This window comes from Pteronotus mesoamericanus, unplaced genomic scaffold, assembly GCF_021234165.1.
Source record: "Pteronotus mesoamericanus isolate MK-2021 breed Mesoamerican mustached bat unplaced genomic scaffold, CSHL_Meso_final contig_425, whole genome shotgun sequence".
NCBI classification, from domain to species: domain Eukaryota; kingdom Metazoa; phylum Chordata; class Mammalia; order Chiroptera; family Mormoopidae; genus Pteronotus; species Pteronotus mesoamericanus.
Window position 1 is genome coordinate 81,882 of NW_026555159.1, and position 25,698 is coordinate 107,579.

Below are 25,698 nucleotides of genomic sequence, written 5' to 3' on the forward strand. Positions count from 1 at the left end.
CACTTATAAAGATTTCTCAAACCTCTGGTGGCACCTGGAACCATCACGATTCTATGAAAATTGTCTAATTGCTCTGGAAAAATCCCCTGAGGTGTGTTATGCAGTGCCACCTGAGCTTTTCCACCTGGATTTCCCTGAGAACCTCAAACCCATCTTGTTAGCCACATGTGTGTGTTAAATCACTAAATAGGTTCTAGGATTGCACACCAACATCAGTCTAGGTCTCCTAACTCCAAAGCCGGCCTCAGTCTCAGTGATGACACAATGCTGTGATTTATCCTGAAATGGGGTTGGGGTCTACTGTTGCTTTTGGATGGAGAGATAAGATTGCCTGAACTTTCCATCAGGAACACAGAAGACAAAGTTCTTTAAATTTGTTGGAGTTGTTTGACTTCCTGGCTTGTTATTTCAATCTATTGAATATAATTATTTTCATTTTTTTCTGTAATGATAATTTTCATCAATGAGATCATTCTTAAAATTACAGAAACAGCTGATTATTCCATCAGTGTGTGCCTCTTTATGGTTGGTCCTTAAATAGTTCACAGACCCTTCCCTTACCTTCATGTCCCTTTTGAGGTTTTCCTTCAAGGCATAGTCACATTATAACAGAATTGAGACACTGAATGCCAAAGACCAGCACAGTTCTTCCAGATTTCAAGGCAAACTAGGCTCTTGATTCCTTAAGATCCAATGAACTCAGAAAAAGCTGTTCATGTCTAATAAATTTATTCATTAATGACTTTAGATACATTGAATTCCTACTATATACTAGATGTGCCATGATAACCAGAGAACCAAAAGAAGGAACTTTTTTTCTTCCAAGATCCTTAGCCAAGTACACATGAAAAACAGTATCAGAAATGGGAGTGAAATGTATTCTCAAGCAGAATACAAAAATCAGACATAAATAATTCTTATGACGATATTCTCTTTTTTCAGGCACAGTAAAGAATTATGGCAGAAGTTTATCTATTTATTTTTGGTTTCTAAATTCATTTCTTTCCCAGTGTGTGTTACAACTTATAGGAGACCACATTTGCCATAAACATTATGAGCTGGTGCTTTGTAATTTGTTTCTGCATATTTTAAAATAAGAGTTTATGACTATGTCTAGCCAATATCATGTGTTTTCAAGAATGTAGAGTAGTTGAAATTCTTTTACATTGCTGATGTGAATGTAAAGTGATTTAGCCACATTGGTAAACAGCTTTATATTTTTCTCAAAATTAGACAAATACCTGTTTTCCTATCCAGTAGTTCCTTTTCCCAGATATCTGCCCAAGCATGTCCACACAAAGACTATATGCTAATGTTTACGGCAGCATTATTTATAATAGTCAAATGCCATAAACAATTCAATGTATATCAAATAGTGACTAAATAAATAAATGTTTTATTTATATAATGACATACTACTTAGCAAGGAAAAGGAATAGATTATGAAAACATTCAACAACATAGATAAGTTTAAAAACATTATGTAAGTGAAAGAAACCAGACACAATGGCAATTTATGCTATCATTCCATTTGTACAAAATTTCTAGTAAATGCAGACTATATAAAAAAAAGCATATTTATGGTTTCTTGGAACTAGAGACAGGTCCATGGCTATTCTCCAACCACCATCAGGAAATCTTTTCTTTTCTGTTATTGAGATATAATTGACATGTGCATTGTGTAAGTTTAAGGTATACAATGTATTAATTTCATACAACTATGTATTGAAATATGATTAATTTTATAATGTTAATGCCTCTATCACATCACATAATTATTATTATTTTTTTTTAGTAAAAACAATTAAGATATACTCTATAGTCTTTAGGACTTATTTATCTGCTAATTTCAACTTTCCCAATTTTTCCAACCCCAGTCCCTGACAACCACTATTCTATTCTCCATTTTTAGAAGTTTGACTTTTTTAGATCCCACATATAAGATATCATACAGTATTTGTCTTTATTTGACTTATGATTTACCTCACTTATCATAATGCCCTCAAAATCTACCCATGTTGTTGTAATGGAAGGATTTCCTTTTTAATGGCTGAATAATATTCCAGTGTGGTTGTTTGTTATGTTTGTGTGTGTGTATCACAACTTCTTTATTCACTCACCCACTAACTCTTTTTATGAGGTGGAAGTTTTAAAACTGGTTTGGGGTTTCACAACTATATGGATTGTGTGGATTGTGCACACAATGTATGCAACTAGGTTGATTGTGATATGGTTAGTGCAAGTTCCTTCCCTTTTGTAGTGAGGAAAGTTTAGGTTTGATCCTCTCCATTGTCTATCCCTAGTATTAAAGGAGATAGAGCTACACCAAATCTAGCTGAGAATACAAGCTGACCATACCAACTATCTTTAAAGCATGGCTTTGTTCAACCCCAAACAGACATGTCATTCCCATTTCTGATACTGTTTTTCATGTGTACTTGGCTAAGGATCTTGGAAGAAAAAAAGTTCCTTCTTTTGGTTCTCTGGTTATCATGGCACATCTAGTATATAGTAGGAATTCAATGTATCTAAAGTCATTAATGAATAAATTTATTAGACATGAACAGCTTTTTCTGAGTTCATTGGATCTTAAGGAATCAAGAGCCTAGTTTGCCTTGAAATCTGGAAGAACTGTGCTGGTCTTTGGCATTCAGTTTCTCAGATGGTTAATGTAGTGGTTTCTTTTGTTGTCCTAAACCCTCAGAATCAATTTTCCTTACTCTTCCTTTTGCTGATTTTGACTACCTACTAGTATATTATATTTCATTTCTGACTTATCAAAGGACCTGCTTCCAATAAATTCATTACAGTAAGCATTCATGATTACGTGAGATTGCTGAGCACAGATCCACAGGATCCACCCTCTTAAGCATGGCAACAGCCCCCATCTGCAAGCCAAATTAATGTTGGCCTAAAAAGGCTGGGGGACCAAGAGATTTCAGTGATATAGAATTGCATAAAAATATATAAATGACGTATGGGTCGCCAGGTAGATACATTTAGTAATAGATAGATTTTATAGCTTATAAATATCTTGAAAGATAATTTTCACAGTAAATCAAACATTACAAAGCTTATAGATAATGGATGAACATTGATTATAGCTAAACTTTACTAAGTATTTATTATTTGCCTGGTGCTTATCTAAGTACTCTATCAATAATCCTAACAAATATTCTTTACAATGCCATAGTAGGTAAAATTATTTTTAATTTTCATTTTAAAGAGTTAAATAATGAAAAGAAATTATTAATTGACTTGTCCAAGGTTGTAGAGCCAGGATTGAAACCCAGCTGGTCTCTCTTTAGAGTTTTTAGTTTTAAAGCTATTTTCCTCTGCAAACTTCCAGAAGTGCTTTAGGACAGAGATGTCTAATTATAATGAAGAATGAAGAACACACCATAAGAAAAAAAAAACCAAAACAGGGCCTGAGTAAATGAGAGATATAGGTAAAGAGAGACAGAGATTACACAGTATATAAGTGAAAGATCCTCAAGTCCAACTGGATCTGAGATTTTCAAGAAGTCAGCGATAATGTTGGTATTCTTTAAAACTGAAGCCCACAGTATTAATTTTTCAAATTTCAATAGAGCTTTCTGTAATAATGAAAATTTTCTACACCTGTACATCCAATATAGTAGGTATGAGCCAAATGTGGCTATTAAACCCTCGAAATATGGTAAGTACAATGAAAGTGCTGACATTTTAATTTAAGTTAAATGTAAATAGTCACATGTCTTTATTTACTTTTAATTTATTTTTTTATAGTTGAAGTACAGTTGTCTCCATTTTCCTGCTGCCCCTTTCCCCTGCCCCACTCACCACCACTTGTCACCCTCAATGTCCCCCCACTTGGGCTTTGTCCATGGGTCTTTTATATATGTTCCTTGACTTGGCCCTTCCCCTCTCTTTCGCCACTATCCCCCTCCCCGCCCTGCTCTGGTTACTGTAGGTTTGTTTTTTCTTTCAATGTTGCTGGTTATATTTTTCTTGCTTGTTTGCTTTGTCGATTATGTTCCACTTATAGGTGAAATCTTATGGTATTTGTCTTTTACTGCCTGGCTTATTTCCCTTAGCATAATGATCTCCAGTTCCATCCATGCTGTCGCGAAGGGCAGGTGTTCCTTCTTTATTTATGCTGCGTAGTATTCCATTGTGTAAATGTATCATAATAGTTTTTCGATTCACTCGTTTATTGATGAGCACTTAGGTTGCTTCCAATACTTGCTATTGTAAATTGTGCTGCTATTAACATTGGGGTGCATAGGTTCTTCTGAATTGGTGTTTTGGGATTCTTAGGGTATAATCCCATCAGTGAAATCAAAAGGCAGTTCTATTTTTAGCTTTTTGAGGAAATTCCACACTGTGTTCCACAGTGACTTCACTAGTCTGCATTCCCACCAGCAACATACTAGGGCTCCCTTTTCTCCACAACCTTGCAAGCACTTGTTCGTTGATTTGTTTATGTTGGCCATTCTGATTGGTGTGAAGTGGTATCTCATTGTAGTTTTAATTTGCATCTCTCTGATAGCTAGTGACGCTGAACATCCTTTCATATGTCTCTGGGCCCTCTGTATGTCCTCCTTGGAAAAGTGCCTATTCAGATCCTTTGCCCATTTTTAATGGGATTGTTTGTCTTCCTGGTGTGGAGTTGTGTGAGTTCTTTATATATTTTGGAGATCAAACCCTTGTCCGAGGTATCATTGGCAAATGTATTTTCCCATGTGGTTGGTTCCCTTTTCATTTTGCTAATGTTTCTTTTAGCCGTGCAGAAGCTTCTTATTTTGATGAAGTCCTATTTGTTTATTCTTTGCTTTATGTCCCTTGCTCTAGGGGACATATTGGTGAAAATATTGCTGCATGGAATATCTAAGAGTTTCCTGCCTATGTTCTCTTCTAGAACTCTTACGGTGCTGTGAGTTATATTTAAGTCTTTTATCCATTTTGAGTTTATTTTTTTGTATGGTATAAGTTGGTGGTCAAATTTTTTTTTTCTTGCATGTAGCTGTCCAGATCTCCCTACACGATTTGTTGAAGAGGCTATTTTTTCTCTATTTTAAGCTTCTTCCCCCATTTGTCAAATATTAATTGACCATAGAGACATGGGTTCATTTATGGGCTCTTTATTCTGTTCCATTGATCTAAGTGTTTGTTCTTAATGCCAGTTCCACACTGTTTTGATTAAAGCGGCCTTGTAATATAGTTTGATGTCAGGTATTGTGATCCCTCCTACTTTGTTCTTTCTCAAAATTGCTGAGGCTGCTCAGGGTCATTTATGATTCCATATAAATTTTTTAAATGTTTGTTCTATGTCTGTGAAATACATCATTGGTATTTTAATATAGATTGCATTCAATCTATAAATTGCTTTGGGTAACATGGACATTATGATGATGTTAATTCTTCCAATTCATGAACACAGTATATGCTTTCATTTATTTGTCTTCCTTAATTTCTTTCTTCAGTGTTGTGTAGTTTCCTGATATGGGTCTTTTACCTCTTTGGTTAAGTTATCCCTACGTACTTCATTTTTTCTTGTTGCTATAACAAATGGGATTTTTTTTTGCTGATTTCTGATTCTGCCTGTAAAACCATCTGGTCCAGTATTTTGATTACAGCTTCAATGTCATGAGCTGTTATTTGTCTGTTCAGGCTTTCTGCTTCTTCATTCAGTGTTGGATGGTTATATTTTTCTAGAAATGTGCCCATTTCACACAGGTCTTCAAATTTCTTGTCATATAATTGTTCATAGTAACTTCTCCTCTTTCACTTCTGATTTTATTTATTTGAGTCCTCTCCCTTTTTTTCTTGATGAGTCTGCTTAAAAGTGTGTCAATTTGTTTATCTTTCCAAAGAGCCAACTCCTGAATTTATTGGTCATTTGACTTGTTCTTTTAGTCTCCCTGTCATTCATTTCTGCTCTGATCTTGATTATTTCCTTTCTTTTACTTGCACTTGGCTTTGTTTGTTGTTGTTTTACAGTTCTTGGAGCTGTATGGTTAGGCTGTTTATTTGAAATGTTTCTATCTTGTTAGGGTAAGCCTCTATTGCTATGAACTTCCCTCTCAGGACTGCCTTTCCTGTGTCTCATAGGTTTTAGACTGTTGGGTGTTCATTTTCATTTGTTTCCAGAAACTTTTTGATTTCTTCTTTGATTTGATTATTGACCCATTCATTTTTTAATAGCATGCTATTCATTCTCTAATAGTTTGAATGTTTTTGAATTTTTTCCTTGAGGTTGGTTTCTAGTTTCAAGCCCTTGTGGTCCGAGAAAATGCTTGTTATGATTTCAGTTTTCTTGAATTTGTTGAGGCTTGTTTTGTGTCCTGTCATGTGGTCTATGTTTGAAAATGTTCCATGTGCATTTGAAAAGAATGTGTGTATTGCTTTTTTGAAATGAAAGGTTCTATATATATAATTTAAGTCCATTCGATCTAATGTGTCATTCAGTTCCACAATATCCTTGTTGATGTTTGGTTTGCAAGATCTATCCATTATTGACAGTGAGGTGTTAAAATCCCCTACTCTCAGTGTGCTGCTGTCTATATCTTTTTTGAAGTCCTTCAAGCTTTTCCTGATATATTTGGATACTCCTATTTTGGGTGCATATGTTTTTACAATGTTTATGTCTTCTTGATGGATACTCTTGAGTATTATGAAGTGTCCTTTCATGTCTCTTTTTATGGCCTTTGTTTTGAAATCTATTTTGTCTGATATAAATATTGCTACTCCTGCTTTTATTCCTGTCCATTTGCTTGCAATTTTTTTTCTATCCCTTTACTTTCAGTCTGTGTAGGTCCTTCATTCTGAAGTAGGTCTCTTGTTTTCTTATCCATTCAGCTACTCTATATCTTTTTTTTGAAGCATTCAATCCATTTACATTTAAATTCATTATTGATAGGTATTTATTCATTTTTTTCCCCTTTGTACCTGTGTTCCTCTTTCTTGCTCCTTTCTCTTCATCTTCTTTAAGCAGTCCCTTTAGCATATCTTACAGTGCTGGCTTGATGGAGGTGTATTCTTTTAGCCTTTTGCCTGGGAAACTCTTTACTTTGTCTTCCTTTTAATTGAGGGCCTTGCTGGGTAGAGTAGTCTTGTTTGTAGGCCTTTGCTTTTTATTACTTGGAATATTCCTTGCCATTCCCTTCTGGCTTTTAGTGTTTCTGTTGAGGAGTCAGCTGCTAGCCATATTGGGGCTCCCTCGTATGTTACTACCCATGTCTCCCTTGTTGCCTTTAAAATTCTCTCTTTGTCTTTGATATGGCACATGTGTTTAGTGTAACACTAAACTCTTGACTCTCAAGAAACTTGGAGTAATTTTTTCTGAGCTTCATTCATTCCACATATCCTCTTGTGCCCCACCCTGGGTTTTTCTCTAGAGACTTGCTCCTTTCTCTGATCCAGGCTCCTATTCCATTTTCTTTGACCTGTGTACTTAGATGGGCTGTAATGATACACATTTCACTTCATTTTTATGGAGAACTTTGCTTGTATTTGTGTGTATGAATGTGTATAACCAATCATATTTGGGAGACTCTCCAAGAGATTCTTATAAAGGTAAAACACAGACAACATTAAAAGCCACTATCGCACTGCTCCTTCTTTCAGTCCTGAACCCTTATCAGTTGTGTGGCTTAGACTAGCCTCCCAAAGAGGGACTAGCGCAGCTTCACATTTGGATATATCTTCCTTAAGATAACAGTAATCATTTAATCATTTAAATTGGAGAGAGCTAATTATGTGGCACCAGGATTTTCATAACGATTTTTGTCACTGCAAGTGTTAGTCATTAATGTCTATAATGGCCCATAGGTCTATCTAAGCCTTAATCAGAGTTACTGTAGAAAATACAGTTGCTGGTAATTTGTGGTGGAGTTTATTAGAAAAGCCACTAAATAGTATGAAATTCAGGTAACAAGAAGTTAAGTCTAGTTGAGTTTCCAACACCAGGGATATTGACTTCAATGTAAACAAAGTTTAAACCAGTCTTTGGGAGATGCTCCATGAACAGATTTCATCTGACCCAACCAGCTGTCAATTGTAATACTCTTTGCAAATACTAAAGGGCATTCTGCTCCATCAGGAGTAGCAGAGAAATGGATGTCAGAATTCCTTTCCAGATATACCTTAGGACAGAGAAATCTAATTGCAATGAAGAATGAACAACATGCTGTAGAAAAAAACAGGACCTGAGTAAATGAGACTGAATGGGAAGACTTGGAATATTTCTGAAAAAGTACTAAAGCAAGTCTTTGCTGGCTCATCCAGCTATTTGCTTTCTATTAATATGTCCACAATAATAAATTATTACAAACACAGTGGCTTTAAATAACATATTTATTATCTTACAATTCTGTATGTCAGAAGTCCAGCATGGCTTTTACTGGGCTAAAATCAAAGCATCAGCAAGTCTGTATACCCTTCTGAAGACTTGAGGGAAAATCCTGTTCCCATGCTTTTTCCAACTTTTAGAGGCCACCCATATTCCTTGTCTCCTGGTTCCTTTCACTTATCTTTACAATTAATAACTCTCATTGAGTATTTCTCATGCTGCTATCTCTGCGCTTCTGTGAAGCTGGGAAAATGTCTTAACTTTTAAGGATTCATATGATTAGTTTTGACCTACCTGGATAATTCAGGATAAATTCGCCATCTCAAGATATTTAACTTAGATCACATCTACAAAGTCCCTTTTGCCAGTGCAAACTAACTGTAGCACCGCGGTGAGACGGGGCATGCCAGCTGGAGGAGTGGGGAGCGCCCCTGGTCCCAGGTCCAGGCAGCAACTGCCACGGGGGGATGGAGCGCAGCGTGGGGAGCGTGGTGCTCCCAAATATGAGGGTTACAGTCAGGGGCAAGCTGGGATGGGAGCAGGGCTCTCAATTCGCAGAGCCCGCCCCAGGGTTGTCACGGATGGGGGAATAAACCCAAGTCCTTGCAAACACTTCTCTGTTTGCCAGGAGAGGGGACATGGCACATCCTTCTAGTGGGGAAGGCTCAGAGTCCCTTTGTTCAAAGGCTTTTATTGAAAAGGTTATCAGTGGGGCTAGGTAACAGGAATGTACAGGTTATCTTGTTACATTTGTATGTTAATGTTCACAGAGAATAGGTGATGCTTTGAAGAAAACAAATGGCAGGAACACACCAATTTACATGGGTCCGAGAAGAGACTAGTAAATAAGAGAGATGACTAAACATGAGAGCATAGTACACATGAGTGTCTAAGGGTATAGGGTTAGGGTCTGTGAGTAATGTAAATTTCCTTACCAGCATGAGCTGGCTATAGCTTTTGAGGGAAAAAAAACAAAGCACTCTTTAAATAATTTACTTTTAGGCCTGATTTCCCTGGGAACCTCCAGATCTGGTTTAGGACTGTCTCTGGTATTGTTTTGAGCCTGAGCCAGGTCGGGGTAGGGAGCTGCCAAGAGACAAGGAGAGTTCTTTCAGATAGAATGAGGATTCTGGCCATGTCCAAGCTGACCTGAGGGCTGTGGGCCTTTTTGCCCTTTCTCCATGTCCCCCAATTTCTTGTCTGCTGCCAATGCCTCAATCAATATCTGTCTTAGGTTGGTATCTCAGCATGAGATAACTTACCCGTCATGGATTACTGATCATCACATGACAAAGCAGAGAGGCAGGAGCTATGCCCCTGCCAGAAGGGACAGGTTCTGTCTCCTCAGGAGCCTGTTTCTCTAAGGCCTCCCTGATTATTTCCAGCCTTGGGGCACTCCTGCCTGTCGGCGAGGTTACAGTTCCTGAAACCAGACAGGGCATTTCCCAACAGCTAACATATTAATGTTTCAATGATTTGGAGGTGAACATCCTTGGAGACCATTACTCTGCTTCCTAGAGTATGTCCTTCCAAAATTACCTGGAAGACAAAAGTAACTTCTCCCTCCACTACCTGCTACACACTCAGGTCTTTTTAGTGCCCATACACTCCTAAAAATGCAGAAGGTCAGGGCTTTAAAGTCCTTAAGGAGTACTTTCTCCTCTGTCCTACATTAAACCGATGAAAAATTGAGTCCCAAAGAGAATTACCTCTAAATTCCAACAATTTAAGATCACAATCAATATAGACACATATATGCACATCTGCATATCTGTTTATAAGCAGCCTGTATATTATATCTGTGCTTGCTAACACTTACTGTATGGTTATTGGCATCAGTGTTCATTACCTACATAAATGTACAATGTCAAATTCTCCTTAGACAAGAAACAGGACAGCTAACGCCTTGGTGTTTCTACATGAAGTGTATCCCTATTGGGTGAGGTGTTGATTCAAGTTTTTTTTTCCTCCCATGTATTTTAGTATATAATGTTCAGTAATAGAATTATTGCTTCATGGGGCAGGGCCATTTGTTTCTGTATAGGACTGTGGACATGAGTATGTTAAAATAATATTTAAGTCACCCTCTCTTATGACTACCATCTCAATACTTAATGCCACTGATTAAAATTGAAGACTGGTTGACTTAATAAGGTTTTCTCTTTTTGCTTGCTCAGACTTTCATTCCACTATGTCACCATTCAACCAAACTTCTGATAACCAGCAGACCTTCACCCTGACTGGGATTCCAGGAACGCCAGATAAGGACTTCTGGATGGCCTTGCCCCTCTGTCTTCTCTACAGTACCACAGTCCTGGGTAATATCATCATATCTATTGTCATCAAAGTTGAGCAAAGTCTTCATGAGCCCATGTATTATTTTCTGGCTACGCCAGCTGCCATGGACCTCAGCCTTTCACTGTCTTCCATGCCCACTATGATTAGTGTTCACTGATTCAACTGGTACTCTTGATGCTTGCATCACTCAGATTTTCTATATCTACACCTTTGGGGAAGGTGGAGTCGGGTGTTCTGGTGGCCATGGCCTTTGATCACTTTGTGGCTATTTGCTTCCCTTTGCACTCTGCTACCATTCTCACTCATGGAGTTATCAGCAACGTTGGGACGGCAGTACTGCTGCGGAGTGTGGTGGCTGTGCTCCCTGTGCCTTTCCTTATAAAAAGGCTACTCTTTCGCTGCTGCAACGTCCTATCCCATGCATATTGCCTCCATTAGGATGCCATGGGGCTTGCCTGTGCTGATACCCATATCAACAGCATCTATGGCCTGCTGGCTGTGATCTTCATCATCGTACTAGATGCTTTGATCTTTTCGATCTCTTACATTCTAATCCTCCAGGCAGTATTGGGCATTGCTTCCCAGGAAGAGAGACTCAAAGCTCTCAACACCTGCCTCTCTCATATCTGTGCAGTGCTGTTGTTCTATGTGCCCCTCACTGGCATGACTCTGATTCACCGATTTGGGAAGCACTTGTCACCAGTAGTACACACACTCATGGCCAATATCTACTTGTTGTTCCCTCCTGTGCTCAATCCTGTTGAGTACAGTATTAGAACCAAGGAGATCAGGCAGCAGATTATCTTAATGTTTTGTGGGGGCAAGATTGGCCCTTAATAATGCTTGCCACTTCTGTGCAAATGCACCCTAGACAGAGAAGAATGTCAAATGTAGCACTGTCCAGTGGAAATTCCTGCAGTGGTTTAGACCATTTCCTAAAAAAGGTTCTGTTGTTGAATACAGTAACCATTAGCCATACATTGGGCACTTGAAACTTTCCAAGTGAAACTGAGGATCTAAATTTTAAAATTTTAGTTGATTGAAATGAAAATTAAAATAGCCACATGTAGCTTTATGACTACGCTATTACAGAGTTAAAATCTAATGGGTTATGATATGCCATTGCATAATAGTTTTGCAACCATTTATATTAGATAGCTTGATAAAGGTATGAACTTTTCTTCTTCAAAAGGGTATATAAAGACTTTTTCAACACTTATATACAATTATATTTACTCTTTTTGGTATATAGTTCTGTAAGCTTTGACAAACACATGAACCATGAACCACCACTGACATCAAGGTACCAAAAAATTACATTACTTCCCAACATTCCTTCATGATGCCCCTTTGTAGTCAGCTTCTCTATCCATACCAATCTCTGGCAAGCACTGATTTGTTCTCCATGCCTTTAATTCTTCTTCCTCCAGAGTGTCATGAAACCCTGAAGTGTGTAATCTTCTGTGTCTGGCTTCTTAGCACAATGCATTTGAGATTCACCTATGTTGTTGTATGTATTGGTAATTAATTTCTTTGTCTTGATGACTAGTATTCCTCTGTATGCTATGCTACTGTTTAACAACTTTTTTCAAGAAAAATTTCCAGATTGTTTTTGCTCTATTATGATCATTCTTGTATTTAATGTTGAGAATGGTATGCTTATTTTCTTTTGTCTTTTGTGTTTATTTATATATTCTTTGAGTATTTTTAATAAAAATAATGTGTATATGTGCAATGGGTTGGAAGCAAGACAGAAAAATATTAAAAAGGAAATAGCATGTGAAGAACATGAGAGCATAATGTTTTTAGAAAACTAAGGGCCTCTCTATATATTTTAGTTATCCATTTCTACCTCACATCAGTCCAGAAGGCTTTCCTGACATGTCTTTTGTTATGTTAGAATTTCTTACATACTACTATAATTGCCTAGCAGCACAGCTTCCCTGCTATTCTATATAAGAACAGAAACCCTTTTTGTTTCACTTCAGTCTATCCCAATTACTCAAAGTAGTTTAGATTCTAGTTTAGAACATATGGAGGTCATTCAATGTGTATTTTTTGAACTAAAGAATGAGTAAATATTTTACTTTATCATGATTGATCTCAAGCTTCCTAATTTCTTTGTCTCGTTTAATATTAATGAGTCTCATTCAAATTTTCCAAAGACATGCATCTTTCCTGATGGAAACAAGTTTACAGTTATTAATAAGGAAAAATATAATGATTAATAAATAATAATACAAGAATAAACTGTGTTTTTGTATTCACAACTGTAAAACTTCTTTTGCCACACCCTGTATATGCATCTGAGCATTACTTACTATGTAACTTTATAGACTTAGTCTGTCTACTCATTGGGATAGTCATCTTTGCTCAGTGTTCCTGATAAAAATATAGTGAGAATATGAATGGAAAATGTTTTAAGGGGAATAAAAAAAGTCAGTGATTGTTACATATGGTCAACATTATTTATTTAGCACCTACGATGGAGAGATAAATTCTGGTCAAATGAATCTTAAGCTAGATATGGACATGCAGTTAGGGATCAAGCAATCCATATGGTGGATAAATTGAAGACAATGTATTACAGCCATATTTATGAGTGGAACCATGAATATATGAGTGGAAGCAGTTGACCACAGAAGGTAGTATAGCAATATTAGTTAAGATCAGACAAAGCTTTGGAGTAAGACAGACATGGACTTAAATATAAGCTAACTGGCTAACTTTTAGGTAAGTAAATTTATTTAAATCCTATCTGAGTTTCAATTTCCACAGTTGCAAAATAATGGAGAATAATACTTAACCCATAAGTTTGATAATAAATAAATACAACAATGTATTTAAAGGGTAGAATACAATTTTTGGTATGTATTATGAGTTTATCAGATGCTAGTTTAATTATGTTTAGAAGGGGACATGGGCTGAAAATGTGACTTGGTTAATAAGATGGCTTCTTGGTTAAGAGGTACCTGGGTAAGAGGAGGGACATGGGGATGGCCAGGGGAACAATGAGACCCGTTAGGAAGAGTATATATTGGAGTAAGAAGCAAAAACAGAAACAAAGCAAACAAACAAACAAAAACCAGAAGGATGACTCTTTTTACACTCTCTTGATCCCTGTCTGAAATTCAGGGAGCTCCCTTGGCTGAGAATCTGTAGCCTAAGGCAGGGTGAAGAGGAATGTTGTAGTTATCTGACCCAGACAGGCAGCTTTTGAAGGCACCTATTACTGTCAGCTTCCAGGGCCAGAACTCTGCTTATAGCCCCTGATGTATGGGGTTTGCTTGGGCCCCTGAGCAGGGTTTGAACCTGTGTCAGGGAGATATATCTGAGCTGTTGTAGAGGAACATATTTATATGAGTTCTGTAAGTCTTGTTCTGACCAGTACACTCACTCATTAATGAAAATAGCTCTCTGTTGCCTGGTGACTCTACTAAGCTGCCTATAAAGCTCACACCCTCGGGAGCTGGTTTAGTTCCTATTCTGTGATGGGAATGAAGTTGGCGGTGTTTCCCACTGATATAAGCAGGTAAGAAGAGTGCATGAATGCAAAGGAATAGGAGGGGTGGGGTTAAAGAATGGAGGAGGGAACAGTGACAAATGATTAAATGATGAAAGCTACAAGTAAAGTGGGATGAAGAATTGGAGGGGTGTAATGGAGCCTGGAGGAAATTGAAATAGGATTATGGAAGAGATGAGGGGAAGAAAGGAAGAGCAAAAGAAATAAGACCCAGAACTCTCTGTCTGTTGTCAGGGTTATTCAGCAGTCAGTCAACATTATTAATTGAAGCTCTCTGTTATTCCAGATCTTACTTCAGTAGCTCACATTGAGAGAAGATAAACAGGCATGTCCAAACTTTTAAGGGACTCACACTTCAGGCAGATAAAAGAGAAGACACTTGCATATAAAAATTACCAATATTAACCATGATTAAGAGTCAAATGAAAGGCATAAACATGAAGTGGTGCAGAGATTTAGAATTAGAGGGTAAGTTTCAGGTTAACATGGCTTGGAGCTATCAGGGAAGGTTCTAGATTATGGAAAAGAATAAATGGAAAAGAATAAATGCACTGGCAGGTGTTTCAGTTGATTGAAGCATAATCCCATGCACCAAAATGTTGTGGGTTCGATTGCTGGTTAGGGCACATACCTAGTCTGCAGTTTCCATCCCCAGTCAGGGCATGTCCCAGGGGCAACAGATCGATGTTTCTCTAATATTGGTGCCTCTGTCTCTCTCTCTCTCTCCCCCTTCTTCTTTTTCTAAAATCAGTAAACATACCCTTGAGTGAGGTTTAAAAAATAGATTTCAGTGTTGAGAAATAAACAGAAGGTGGGGATATATAAATAAAGAGTATGGATCTACACCATTATTGATGCCATAAAACAGGGATGTTGACCTTTGGATCACTGAATTATTGAGTTGGGTGGATAACATCCTCATTTAATCCAGCCTTCTGCATATGAATTGGAAGGTGTTACCTTCTGCCTAGCCAATCAAACGGAAAACTAAAGATAGAAAGCTCTAACCTATTCTTCTGGTTAGTGGGCAATGCAGAGGAAACCTTGAACTGAGGACCAAATTTTGTCCCACAACTGGCTCTAGAGTGTATGAGCTCACTGGGTCTGGAGAAAAGGCCCTTTGATTCTTCTCCTGTCCACATTTCTGAATTCTGTAAGAAACAACTTTTCCACCAACAAAATGAGCTATTGTCTCTTCTCCTCCTAACCCTCACATCATCCAGTGTCATCTTGTCCTTTATGACATACAACTTAAAGAAGAGAAGATAATGAGCATCTGCTTTTTAAGAAGAGTAATTTCTTAAGTGCTCTTTCATTCTGAAATGCCTTGCTATGTACACCAGCACATAGAGACACACATACAATACAAACATATATGAACATTCATATATTCTTTTAAACACACATGGACTGAAGCCACACATTCTTTTTTAAAACTATGAGGACACTTTTCTTCCTTTTACTTATTTTTCTATTCCTCCTCTAAATCATACACACACACACACACACACACACACGTGTGTGTGTGTGTGTGTGTGTATAAAAGAATATAATCAATTTGTATGTTTTAAAAGACGGAAATCATACTGTCCAACCTTTCAGATTTTCTCATAAACCTGGCTTCTCTAATGGCCTATGGTTTAATAAAAAATAAGACACTTTGTAGTTAATAAACCTGGTTTTTAATTTTAAATCTGTATCTAACTCTTTTACTTTTGAAATACAATTTACCTTGAAGGGTCATTTTTTTTAATAGGAGAAAGACATCCATACCATTTTTCCTTGGATTATATAAAGTTATATATGAGATGGTTAGCAAGTATTGACATATACAAAGGATCTTAATTCTTTTCCTTTTCTCTTAACCTATCCCCTTTTTTCTCCCAATCAATGAGCAGACAATTACTCCCCTTATGTTCCACCGTGTCTGGGGAAATACTTTCCTTCGAGCTCATCCTTCCCTCAAAACTTCCATGCTCAATTTGTATTTTTTTCTAGTCTTTATCCATCCCTGTATTACTTCTCATTTATCCATCCCTCCATGCATTTAATATAAATCAGATTCTTAGAGTTTGTATCACCTACCAGTAACTGTGTTTTTCTTTGGAGAAAATATAAAAATGAACACCTATGTGTTATGCTCCCAGAAAGCCAGCATTTCAGAGGCAGAAAGAAATGTAGGTAGAAAGAACAATAGGATTTTAATGGTATAAAAATCATATACAAAGTAATATTGGAGGGGAGTGAACAGACAGTAATCCTGCATTGCAGAGAGATTCCTGAATTGTTATCACAGAAATACAGAGGAGGAGATTTACTCTTAATATCTGTGTTTATCAGATTGAGGAGAAGAAGAAGAAGGAGAATGAAACAAATCTTAACAGCCTTCCATTTTTCTTGTCTGGCTAGTGTTCCCTTATTTTCCTATATAGTAATTGCTTTCCATTAATATTTTGCCTTGGCTTCTTGATTATCCATTCCACTAGGTTGAGAGAGGTTAGAATACAGAAACTGTTCTTTACTCATTTCTGTCTCCCTAGCCATCCACACAGTAACTGGCATTAAACTAGTCGTTCAGAGTCTGAGTGGTTAATTTAATTCAGCATGACTCATCCATATCTTATTTGGCACTAGTTTTCCTGATTCTTAGTGTTATTTCTCAACCATGTTATAACATAATAAATCTAAATATTATAGCAGAAAAAGCAATTAGTCTATTTCCCCCTTTTGGAGTAACAAGTGATTATTTCTATCACCATCTTCAGTAGACTGAAAGAAGGGGAGAAAATTACTACCAATTCCTCATATTTGTTCTTATATAACAACTGGCAGGGTCTGGTACTAGCAAATTCCATGTATTTATTCAGATACAAATTCCTTGTATGTACTCGGAAATAAAGGTAGAAAGCCTAGATTACTGAAAAATAAGAATACTTTTGGCTGGCCATGTCCACACAACTGGGCTAGGCATATCATTCCTTGTTAGAGCTCTGTGATTACTAAGTGCCTTAAGTAAAAATTAAAAAATCAGCAGTGATGACACCAACACTCAGTGAACAAGTCCTGAATAGAATTGCAATGGTCATTTTAAATCTAGATTACAAATTCTGCCTCCTCTTTTGACACCATCTCTATGGCTCTGCAACTATCATTCTGTGGACTTTTTCACCCAGTGAACTACTTGATGTTCCAATTTGTAATGTCACCTCATATTTGTAATGCATACCTGTCCCTAAATGACTCCCTTTTAGTTTAATTTCTACTTCTATCTCATTCATGCTTTTCACAAAGTCATTCATCACATGTTGCTGAGTGCTCCCATTCTTTTCATATGGTGTTTTATCTAGGCTTACCCACTGTGCCTAGATTAGGATGCCTCAAGTCATGTATTTCTGAGTACTATTTGAAATTTTTCACAGGATTCATAGGCTGGTCAACTCACCTTGGATTGGCTCAAAGTAACATGATGCAATAGATATCCATGGGAAGGGGTAGAAATAAGTACCCCAAGGTATAAGATGGAGTAAAGGAGAAAAAGACCCATTGTTTCATTAGATCTGGACAAGTACAGAGAGAAACAGAATTAGAGCACAAGATGAAATTGTCTCCTACACATGTGGAGTGGGGAAGGGAGGAATTATGTGAAAAGGAATAAAGACTCCCTGATACAAAAGGATACTTCTAATAGAGTCTACTATGAGAGGGTGACAGATGGTTAAGGTACAAGGATATCTCCGACTACAATATCCCAGACCAGCCTCCAGCAAAGACATAATGGAGTTACGCTATTGTATCTGCCTAGTGGCTCTTATGTGCTTTTCCATTATTTCTGGAGCAACTTATATAGTTTGGAGACAAAGACACATTAGTTGCAATTGTTGCTGTTTTGTTGGTGTGGGTACATTTATGTAATGTGAGTCTACAAGCATTTTCTATTGCAGGTCATATCTTATCTGGGCAGTAGAGTGAGGATGAGCTTAAATTAATGGTTATAATTGGGAAAGCGCAGAGGAAGAAAAGACCAGATTCTGACCAGAAAAATTCAAGGTACTATGGAATTATGTATAAGAACCATAATTAGATTTGGGGTTTTGAATACAGAGAAACAACTGTGTAATTTGAAAAGAGCCTATAAAAGAGTCAGGGCTTGAAAAAAAGGATATGAAAAACACTAATTTTTGTCTCTTTTCAGGGTGTGTCCTCAACGCATCATGGTAATTTTCAATAACACCACATCATCCTCTTCAAACTTCCTCCTCACTGCATTCCCTGGGCTGGAACTGGTTCATGTCTGGATCTCTATCCCTGTCTGCTGTCTTTATACCATTGCCCTCTTGGGAAACAGCATGATCCTGTTTGTCATCATTGTTGAACAGAGTCTCCACAAGCCCATGTACTATTTCCTCTCCATGCTGTCAGCTGTTGATCTATGCCTGACCATCTCAACCCTCCCCACTGTGCTTGGGGTTCTCTGGTTTCATGCCCGGGAGATAAGCTTTAAAGCTTGCCTCCTTCAAATGACCTTTGTACATGCCTTCTCTTTCCTGGAATCCTCAGTGTTGGTAGCCATGGCCTTTGACCGCTTCATGGCCATCTGTAACCCACTGAAGTATGCCACTGTCTTCACAGACATGATGATCATGGCAATTGGATTGATTATCTGCTTACGGCAACTAATTTTCATTTTTTTCATGACTCTTGTCTTGAAGACTGTTTCTTTCCATGGAGGCCAGGAGCTTTCCCACCCATTTTGCTACCACCCAGATATGATCAAATATGCATATTCCAACCCCTGGATCAGCAGCTTTTTGGGCATGTTTCTTCAGCTCTATCTGAGTGGCACTGACTTCTTGTTTATTCTTTTCTCTTATGCCCTAATCCTCCGTACTGTCCTGAGCATTGTAGCCCCTAAGAAGCAACAGAAGGCTCTAGGCACTTGTGTCTGTCACCTCTGCGCTGTCACCATTTTCTACGTGCCAATGATCAGCCTGTCCATTACACACCGCCTCCTCAACTCCTCCTCTACAGTGGTCTGTAGCATTTTGGCCAATGTTTATTTGCTCTTACCACCTGTACTGAACCCTATAATTTATAGTTTGAAGACCAAGACCATCCGCCAGGCTATGCTTCAGCTGTTCCAATCTAAAAGTTCACGGGGCCCTAATGTAATGAGTCTTAGAGGTGGATAAAATTGAAGGGAAAATTTGCCAGTACATAAATTATATTTAAGTAGAAAAAGGGTTTGGGTTCATCTCATCCTCAGGCATTTTGATTATTGATGCAATTTTAATTAAATTATAGGAACAAGAAGAAGAGAATAATTTCCCCCTAAGCTTATCAGAAAGTTAAAAAAACATGAACACATGTGCATATACTTATGGTTGTTATTTATTCAATATTGAGTAAATAGTCCACAAATTTCACTTCAGAAATATAGTGTGTTTGAATACAGGGTAATGCCTCAAGGGTTGTAATGTCTTTTTAAAGCATGAAAAATTATAAATTCCAAAGGTTTTAGGTAAAAAAATTGTAGAAATGTGCAATCATTCTTCCAGTTTTTTAATGGTCAATATGTAACACAGTCTGCAATGTGTATGTTAATCTTTTATTTCTCTAAATATACTTTTCACATCTTGCTCAAAATAAAACTCATCTGCTCAATATAAAAAAAAATTCTATAGTAATTGTTAATAGAACATGAATTTGTTCTTTGTTATTTCAAAAAATGTTTTTAATATATTTGGAAGTTCTGATTGTAAATGTCATATACATACATATAATTATACATGCATATACAGGGCAGGGCAAAGGTAGGTTTGCAGTTGTTCATATGGAAAATAATACAATAATTAATAAGTAATACTATAAGAATAAACTCTGTGTTTTGTGTACTCTCAACTATAAACCTACTTTTGCCCCACCTTGTATTGTATATCATTAAATTTTTGAATATATTGAGAAACAGAAAAGTATTAAAAAGATAAAAATCACTGATAATACTACTACTGAGATATTATATGATTTATGACCTAATTTTTTAATAAGCCAATATATGTGCAGACACATAAATATTAATAAACTAAGATAATAGTATATATAGTTAAATGTATATCTTATTTATTCACTTCATATTATTCATTGTTTTCTATTATATTTTATATCAGACTTTACGTCCTCCAGAAAGCTTTCTTTTGATCCTCCACTAAAATAGGCAAATTGTCATTTTTTTACTTGTGCTTTTTCCTACATGTGCTTAAATTTACCATACTTTACTAGGTGACTTTGTTTGCTTACTTGCTTTTCCCACCTCCAGGCTGTAAACTCCTTGATAGTAGGATTATATTTCATGTTTCATTTAATCCTTAACATCTAATTCAGTGCTTAGTAAATACCATATAGTGGTTGATGCTGTGTTGTATAGGTGGACAGTATTTAATATCAATATTATTTGTATATCATGGTTTAAGTGACCATTTTCTATTATTTAACATTTACAATAGTTTACAGTATTTTTATCATAGAAAATACCCTCTCTATATATTCTTATAAATATCACACCTCTGATTATATTCTTAGGTTCCAAGAATGTGAATTATTAAATTTTTAAGGAGGTAAAATGACAGTTGTTCTAGCTTATTGGATGAGTTTGTAGGCTCTGGAAACATAGCACCTGGTTTTAAATTCAAGTTCTTAACACTTTATATTTTTGTCCTTAGAAATGTTGCTTAACTTTTCAAACTTTATCTTCTTAATCCATAAAACTGGATGAAGTAATAAGATCTAACTTCTTATATTGCAAAAGTTATTAGAGTTAATACAGGCAAATTTATAGCCCAATGTCTGGTAGCTGGTAAGCACTAAATATAACCTATGTTATTATCATCTAAATTATAACCATTTAAATGTTATTCACATACCTAATTGCTTTTCAGTAACAACACATAACATTTTTTCTGCTTTTCCATTTTTGTTATTTCCTTAGAAAATTGTTTCCATCTAGAGAGTATTATTTACATATATTTAAGTAAATTTTACAATTATTTTTTGTCTTTAATTCTTTATTTATTTTAGTTTGTTTTTGTGTGCATAAAAGTTCACACACAAATATGTTTTTTTAAATAGGTAATTTTTTTCTACCACTATTATTTGAATAATCATTCTATTTTCAACAACGTTCTGATATTCCTTAACTACATATTATTTTTAAATCATGTATGGTATATTGCAGTGTGTTTCTTTTTTGTTTTTCTTATTGATTTATCAAATAAACTACTCATGATTTTATAGAGTTTAATAAATGTCACTATCACATGAAACTATTATACTTTCTATTTTTTTGCGTTATATTTTCCCCTTTACTCCTGTAAACCTATTTTTAGAATTGTTTTTGGTAAATTCTCAATGAAACATTACAGGAAGCTTGATTGGAAATGCACTAAACCTGTATTATAATTGAGGCAAACAGATAAATTTTGCCCTATTCATTTTTCTGATTCAGAAATAACATTTGTTGACATCTTACCACTTGGGCGGTTTCTGGCTTTTAAAGATATGAATTTCTGAGTTGCGGGCAAATACTAAAAGGAAGAGTAAGTATTCTTCCATATTTCTTTCATGAGAAGTTGTTTGCTTTTTCTTGTACTTAAACAGGACACAGACTTTTTCAGGGCAGCCTTTTTGACTTAAAATTTTCAGCTACTTCTTACTGATTTGGCAATAGGTTTTCTTTCATTCCAGATGTTCAATGTGCTTGTAATTTATCATCATATTCTGCATCAAAGGATTTTTTGTTGCTATTATGATTTTTTTCTAAACAAGCTGGGAAATGTCATTTATATATACTGTACAAGTAGTGGAGATATGCCAACAAATTTGATGTGTATAGTTCTTTTGAGAAAACAAAATACAAGTAAAATAGACAAACATATAAAGTTATAATTATAACAATTGGAAACAACCTGGAAGGAGGTACAAAAGTTGTCCCTCCCTTCCTGGATTATGCCATGGGTTATAAAAAGGGTCAGGTATTGAACAATAACAATGAGTAACAATGAGTAATAACAATGAGTATGGAACTCAGTTGAACTCACCTGGGGACACAAACTGTATAAGAATATTTATTCATCAGAGAACATTTTGAAATGATTCTTTAAAAGAAATAATAGTAATTATTTGTGAGTTCACCTCAGCAGTAAAACTTTGAAATTTATTACCAATAGTTTTCTCCCAATTCACAGTACAAAATTTTTGATTGGTTGATTTATTCTAAATTTTATGTTTTATATCTTTGTTAAGAAGTTCTCACCAATAACAGGTGAACAAGAGACAAATGAATTTTACAGAAAATAATTTGAAATAGCCAATCATCTTTAGTTTGCTATTTATTATCTTTTTGAAATGGAACTATATATATATGAATATGATTTTATATTGTACTATATGGTGATATTTTCTGCTTGTTTAAAATGATTTTTAGCTTGTTTAGTGTAATTGAATATATCACAATTAAGAATACCAAGTACCTAAACAAGTATGAAAGCCATTATTTTAGAACATATATCTCAAAGTAGTTAACCAATAACATCAATGTTTTAAAAATTTCTCTACTGTTAGCTTTTCTGTTTCTCTCCAGTAGCAAAATAGTCCCTCTGTTCTCCTTTTAGTAACTACATCTTTTTGGAGCCCTGTTGCATAAAGGAAAAACATGTCTGTAATAAAGAGGGAGTTTATAGTCATAATTCAAGCCTTAGGGAACTATAAGTTAAGGAGAACCACTGGTCATTCCTATGTGATTATTAAGGGAAGTACAGAGGGATAAAATGTTTAACCAACTCATACCTGTCAACAGACTACTTTCACTTAAATGGAAGATCAGGAATTTGCATTAAATTGACTGAAGACCCTTCAACAAGTACAACATGTCTGAAGCTGCTTGAAAGAAAATCAGTAACTGGATTGGAGTATCATCCTTTAACTTCCAGGTCCTATAATATTCATTCTCTATAAAGGGGCACAATCTTTTCGTCAATGCATATTTACTCCTGTGCTGTAATCAGTGTAAGTGAAATTCTATATCAGTGTACTGATTCATGTTCTTTTTTATTTTTTAAATTTTTTAAAAATTATTTATTTATTTATTTATCAAATACATTTGTCTCAGCCTACCCCCCACTACTTTTCCCTGCCTCTCTCCCCCCTCCCTCCCTCAATCCTTCCCCACTTTGGCTTTGTCCATGACTCCTTGCTATGTTCCTCGACTTGACTCTTCCCTTCCTTTTCCCCACCCATCCCTCCCTCCTTCCCTCTTGTCTCTGTTGGTTTATTTTTTCTTTCAGTGTTGCTGGTTTTATTTTCCCTGCATCTTTGTTTTGTTGGTTAGGTTCCACTTATAGGTGAGATCATATGGTATTTGTCTTTCGCCCCCTGGCTTATTTCACTTAGCATAATGCTCTCTAGTTCCATCCATACTGTCACGAAATGTTGTAGTTCTTTTTTTCTTACTGCTGCGTAGTACTCTATTGTGTAAATGTATCATCATTTTTTGATCCAGTCATCTACTGATGGGCATTTAGGTTGCTTCCAGCACTTGGCTATTGTCAATTGTGCTGCTATGAACATTGGGGTGCATAGGTTCTTTTGAAGTGGCGTTTTGGGATTCTTAGGGTATGGTCCCAGCAGGGGAATCACTGGATCAAAAGGTAGTTCTATTTTCAGCTTTTTGAGGAAATTCCACACTGCTTTCCACAATGGCTGCACCAGTCTGCATTCCCACCAACAGTGTACTAGTATTCTCTTTTCTCTACGGCCTTGCCAGCACCTGTTGTTTGTTGATCTGTTTATGACGGCCATTCTCACCAGTGTGATGTGGTATCTCATTGTGGTTTTAAGCTTCATTTCTTTGATGGCTAGTGATGCTGAGCGTCCTTTCAAATGTCTCTGGGCCCTCTGCATCTCTTCCTTGGAAAAGTGTCTGCCCAGGTCCTTTGCCCATCTTTTGATTGGATCATTTGTCTTCTTGGAGTGGAGTTGTGTGAGTTCTTTATATATTTTGGAGATCAAACCTCTATCTGATGTATCATTAGCAAATATGTTTTCCCCTATGGTTGGCTCCCTTTTCATTTTTCTGATGTTTTCTTTAGCCGTGCAGAAGCTTCTTATTTTGATGAGGTCCCACTTGTTTATTTTTTCTTTTATGTCCCTTGCTTTAGGAGAAATGATTCATGGTTTTAATAATATTGCCCCTGTCAGTCCCGAGCTCACAGACCTTAGTGCCCTGTCCACATGTTCTGCTCATTCATAATACTTATGTAGAAAGGTATTATTTTATTCTCTAATCCTGGTTGACCCTGCCTCTCTTTTCTCTATACCTTTATTTTAGACCCAGTTTCCCCAGAATTTTCTCACGAATTTGCTGTGTCTTTACACAGTATACAATGGGGTTCACCAGAGGTGGCACTAGCAAGAAAATGTCAGCAATGAGGATCATGGCACTTGGGGACTCATGCTTGCCAAAGCGGTGCAGAAAGGCCAAAGCAGTGACGGGCACGTAGAAGATGAGCACAGCACAGATGTGGGAGACACAGGTGTTGAGGGCCTTGAGCCGTTCCTTGTGGGATCCAATTCCCATCACAGTCTTCAGGATGAATATGTATGACAGAGCAATGAATACACTGTCTGACATCATAGAGAGGGCAACAAAAAAACCATAGAAAAAGTCAACTGTGTTGTCAGAACAGGCCAGGTTCATGACATCCTGATGGAGACAATAGGGGTGAGAAAGGAGGCTTTCCTTACAGTATGTCAGTGTTTTGAGAGCTAAAGGAAATGGAAGCATTAAAAGCATGCTTTTAGTGAAAAACGCCAGGCACAGCTTAGCAACTCTGGCATTGGTGAGGATAGAGCTGTATCTCAGAGGGTTGCGTATGGCCAAAAAGCGGTCAAAAGACATTATCAGAAGTACTGAGGACTCCATATCCATGAATCCATGGATAAAGAATTCTTGAGCAAAGCAGACATTTGGGGAAATTCCTGTAGCATTGAAAACAAACGTCCTTACCATAGTGGGAAGGGATGAAAGAGAGAGGCCCAGGTCAGCAATGGCCAACATGGAAAGGAAGTAGTACATGGGTGTATGGAGTGAAGATTCTGTCCTGATCACAAAGAGGATGATGCAATTGCCGAGGATGGCCACCAGGTACATGAGGCAGATGGGAATAGAGATCCACACATGAACATGCTCCAGTCCTGGGATTCCAACCAAGAAGAAGGTGGTGATTTCAATGTCAGAGGAATTGAGAGTGTGCATGATAAATTAGTTGGAAAATACTTATTCCCAGGTCTGAAGTGGCACTTTCAACATAAGTCTATTACACTCACCTCCCTCCTGTCAGCACTTTTGTCTGAGACATAAACAAAGAAAATACAACTTTGAGAAATTTCTCATATTAAAGAATAAAAGAATGAAATATTTCTTCAAAACAGACAATTGATAGTGTTGGATAATGGAAATTGACAAAGAGAGCCAGAAATGTAAGTACTGTCTCGA

General features: G+C 36.6%; 2 protein-coding genes and 1 pseudogene across 2 annotated transcripts; 2 read left to right on the forward strand and 1 right to left on the reverse strand.

Moving 5' to 3' along the window:
• The first annotated feature begins 10,523 nt into the window (after positions 1–10,523).
• Positions 10,524–11,467, forward strand: LOC129073765 (olfactory receptor 51H1-like; annotated as a pseudogene).
• Positions 11,468–18,346: 6,879 nt separating this feature from the next.
• Positions 18,347–19,342, forward strand: LOC129073766 (olfactory receptor 51T1). The gene has a single exon (XM_054577426.1). The coding sequence runs from the start codon at positions 18,365–18,367 to the stop codon at positions 19,340–19,342; it is 978 nt and encodes a 325-aa protein (XP_054433401.1). The 5' UTR covers positions 18,347–18,364.
• Positions 19,343–24,522: 5,180 nt separating this feature from the next.
• LOC129073767 (olfactory receptor 51A7-like) lies at positions 24,523–25,458 on the reverse strand. The gene has a single exon (XM_054577427.1). It carries the CDS (start codon positions 25,456–25,458, stop codon positions 24,523–24,525), a length of 936 nt encoding a protein of 311 aa, XP_054433402.1.
• Between the last annotated feature and the right edge of the window lie 240 nt (positions 25,459–25,698).

What these genes read in the sequence shown, in the direction of transcription:
- LOC129073766 (XM_054577426.1), top strand. Translation starts at nt 18,365, where the DNA reads ATGGTAATTTTCAATAACACCACATCATCCTCTTCAAACTTCCTCCTC.
- LOC129073767 (XM_054577427.1), bottom strand. Translation starts at nt 25,458, where the DNA reads ATGCACACTCTCAATTCCTCTGACATTGAAATCACCACCTTCTTCTTG.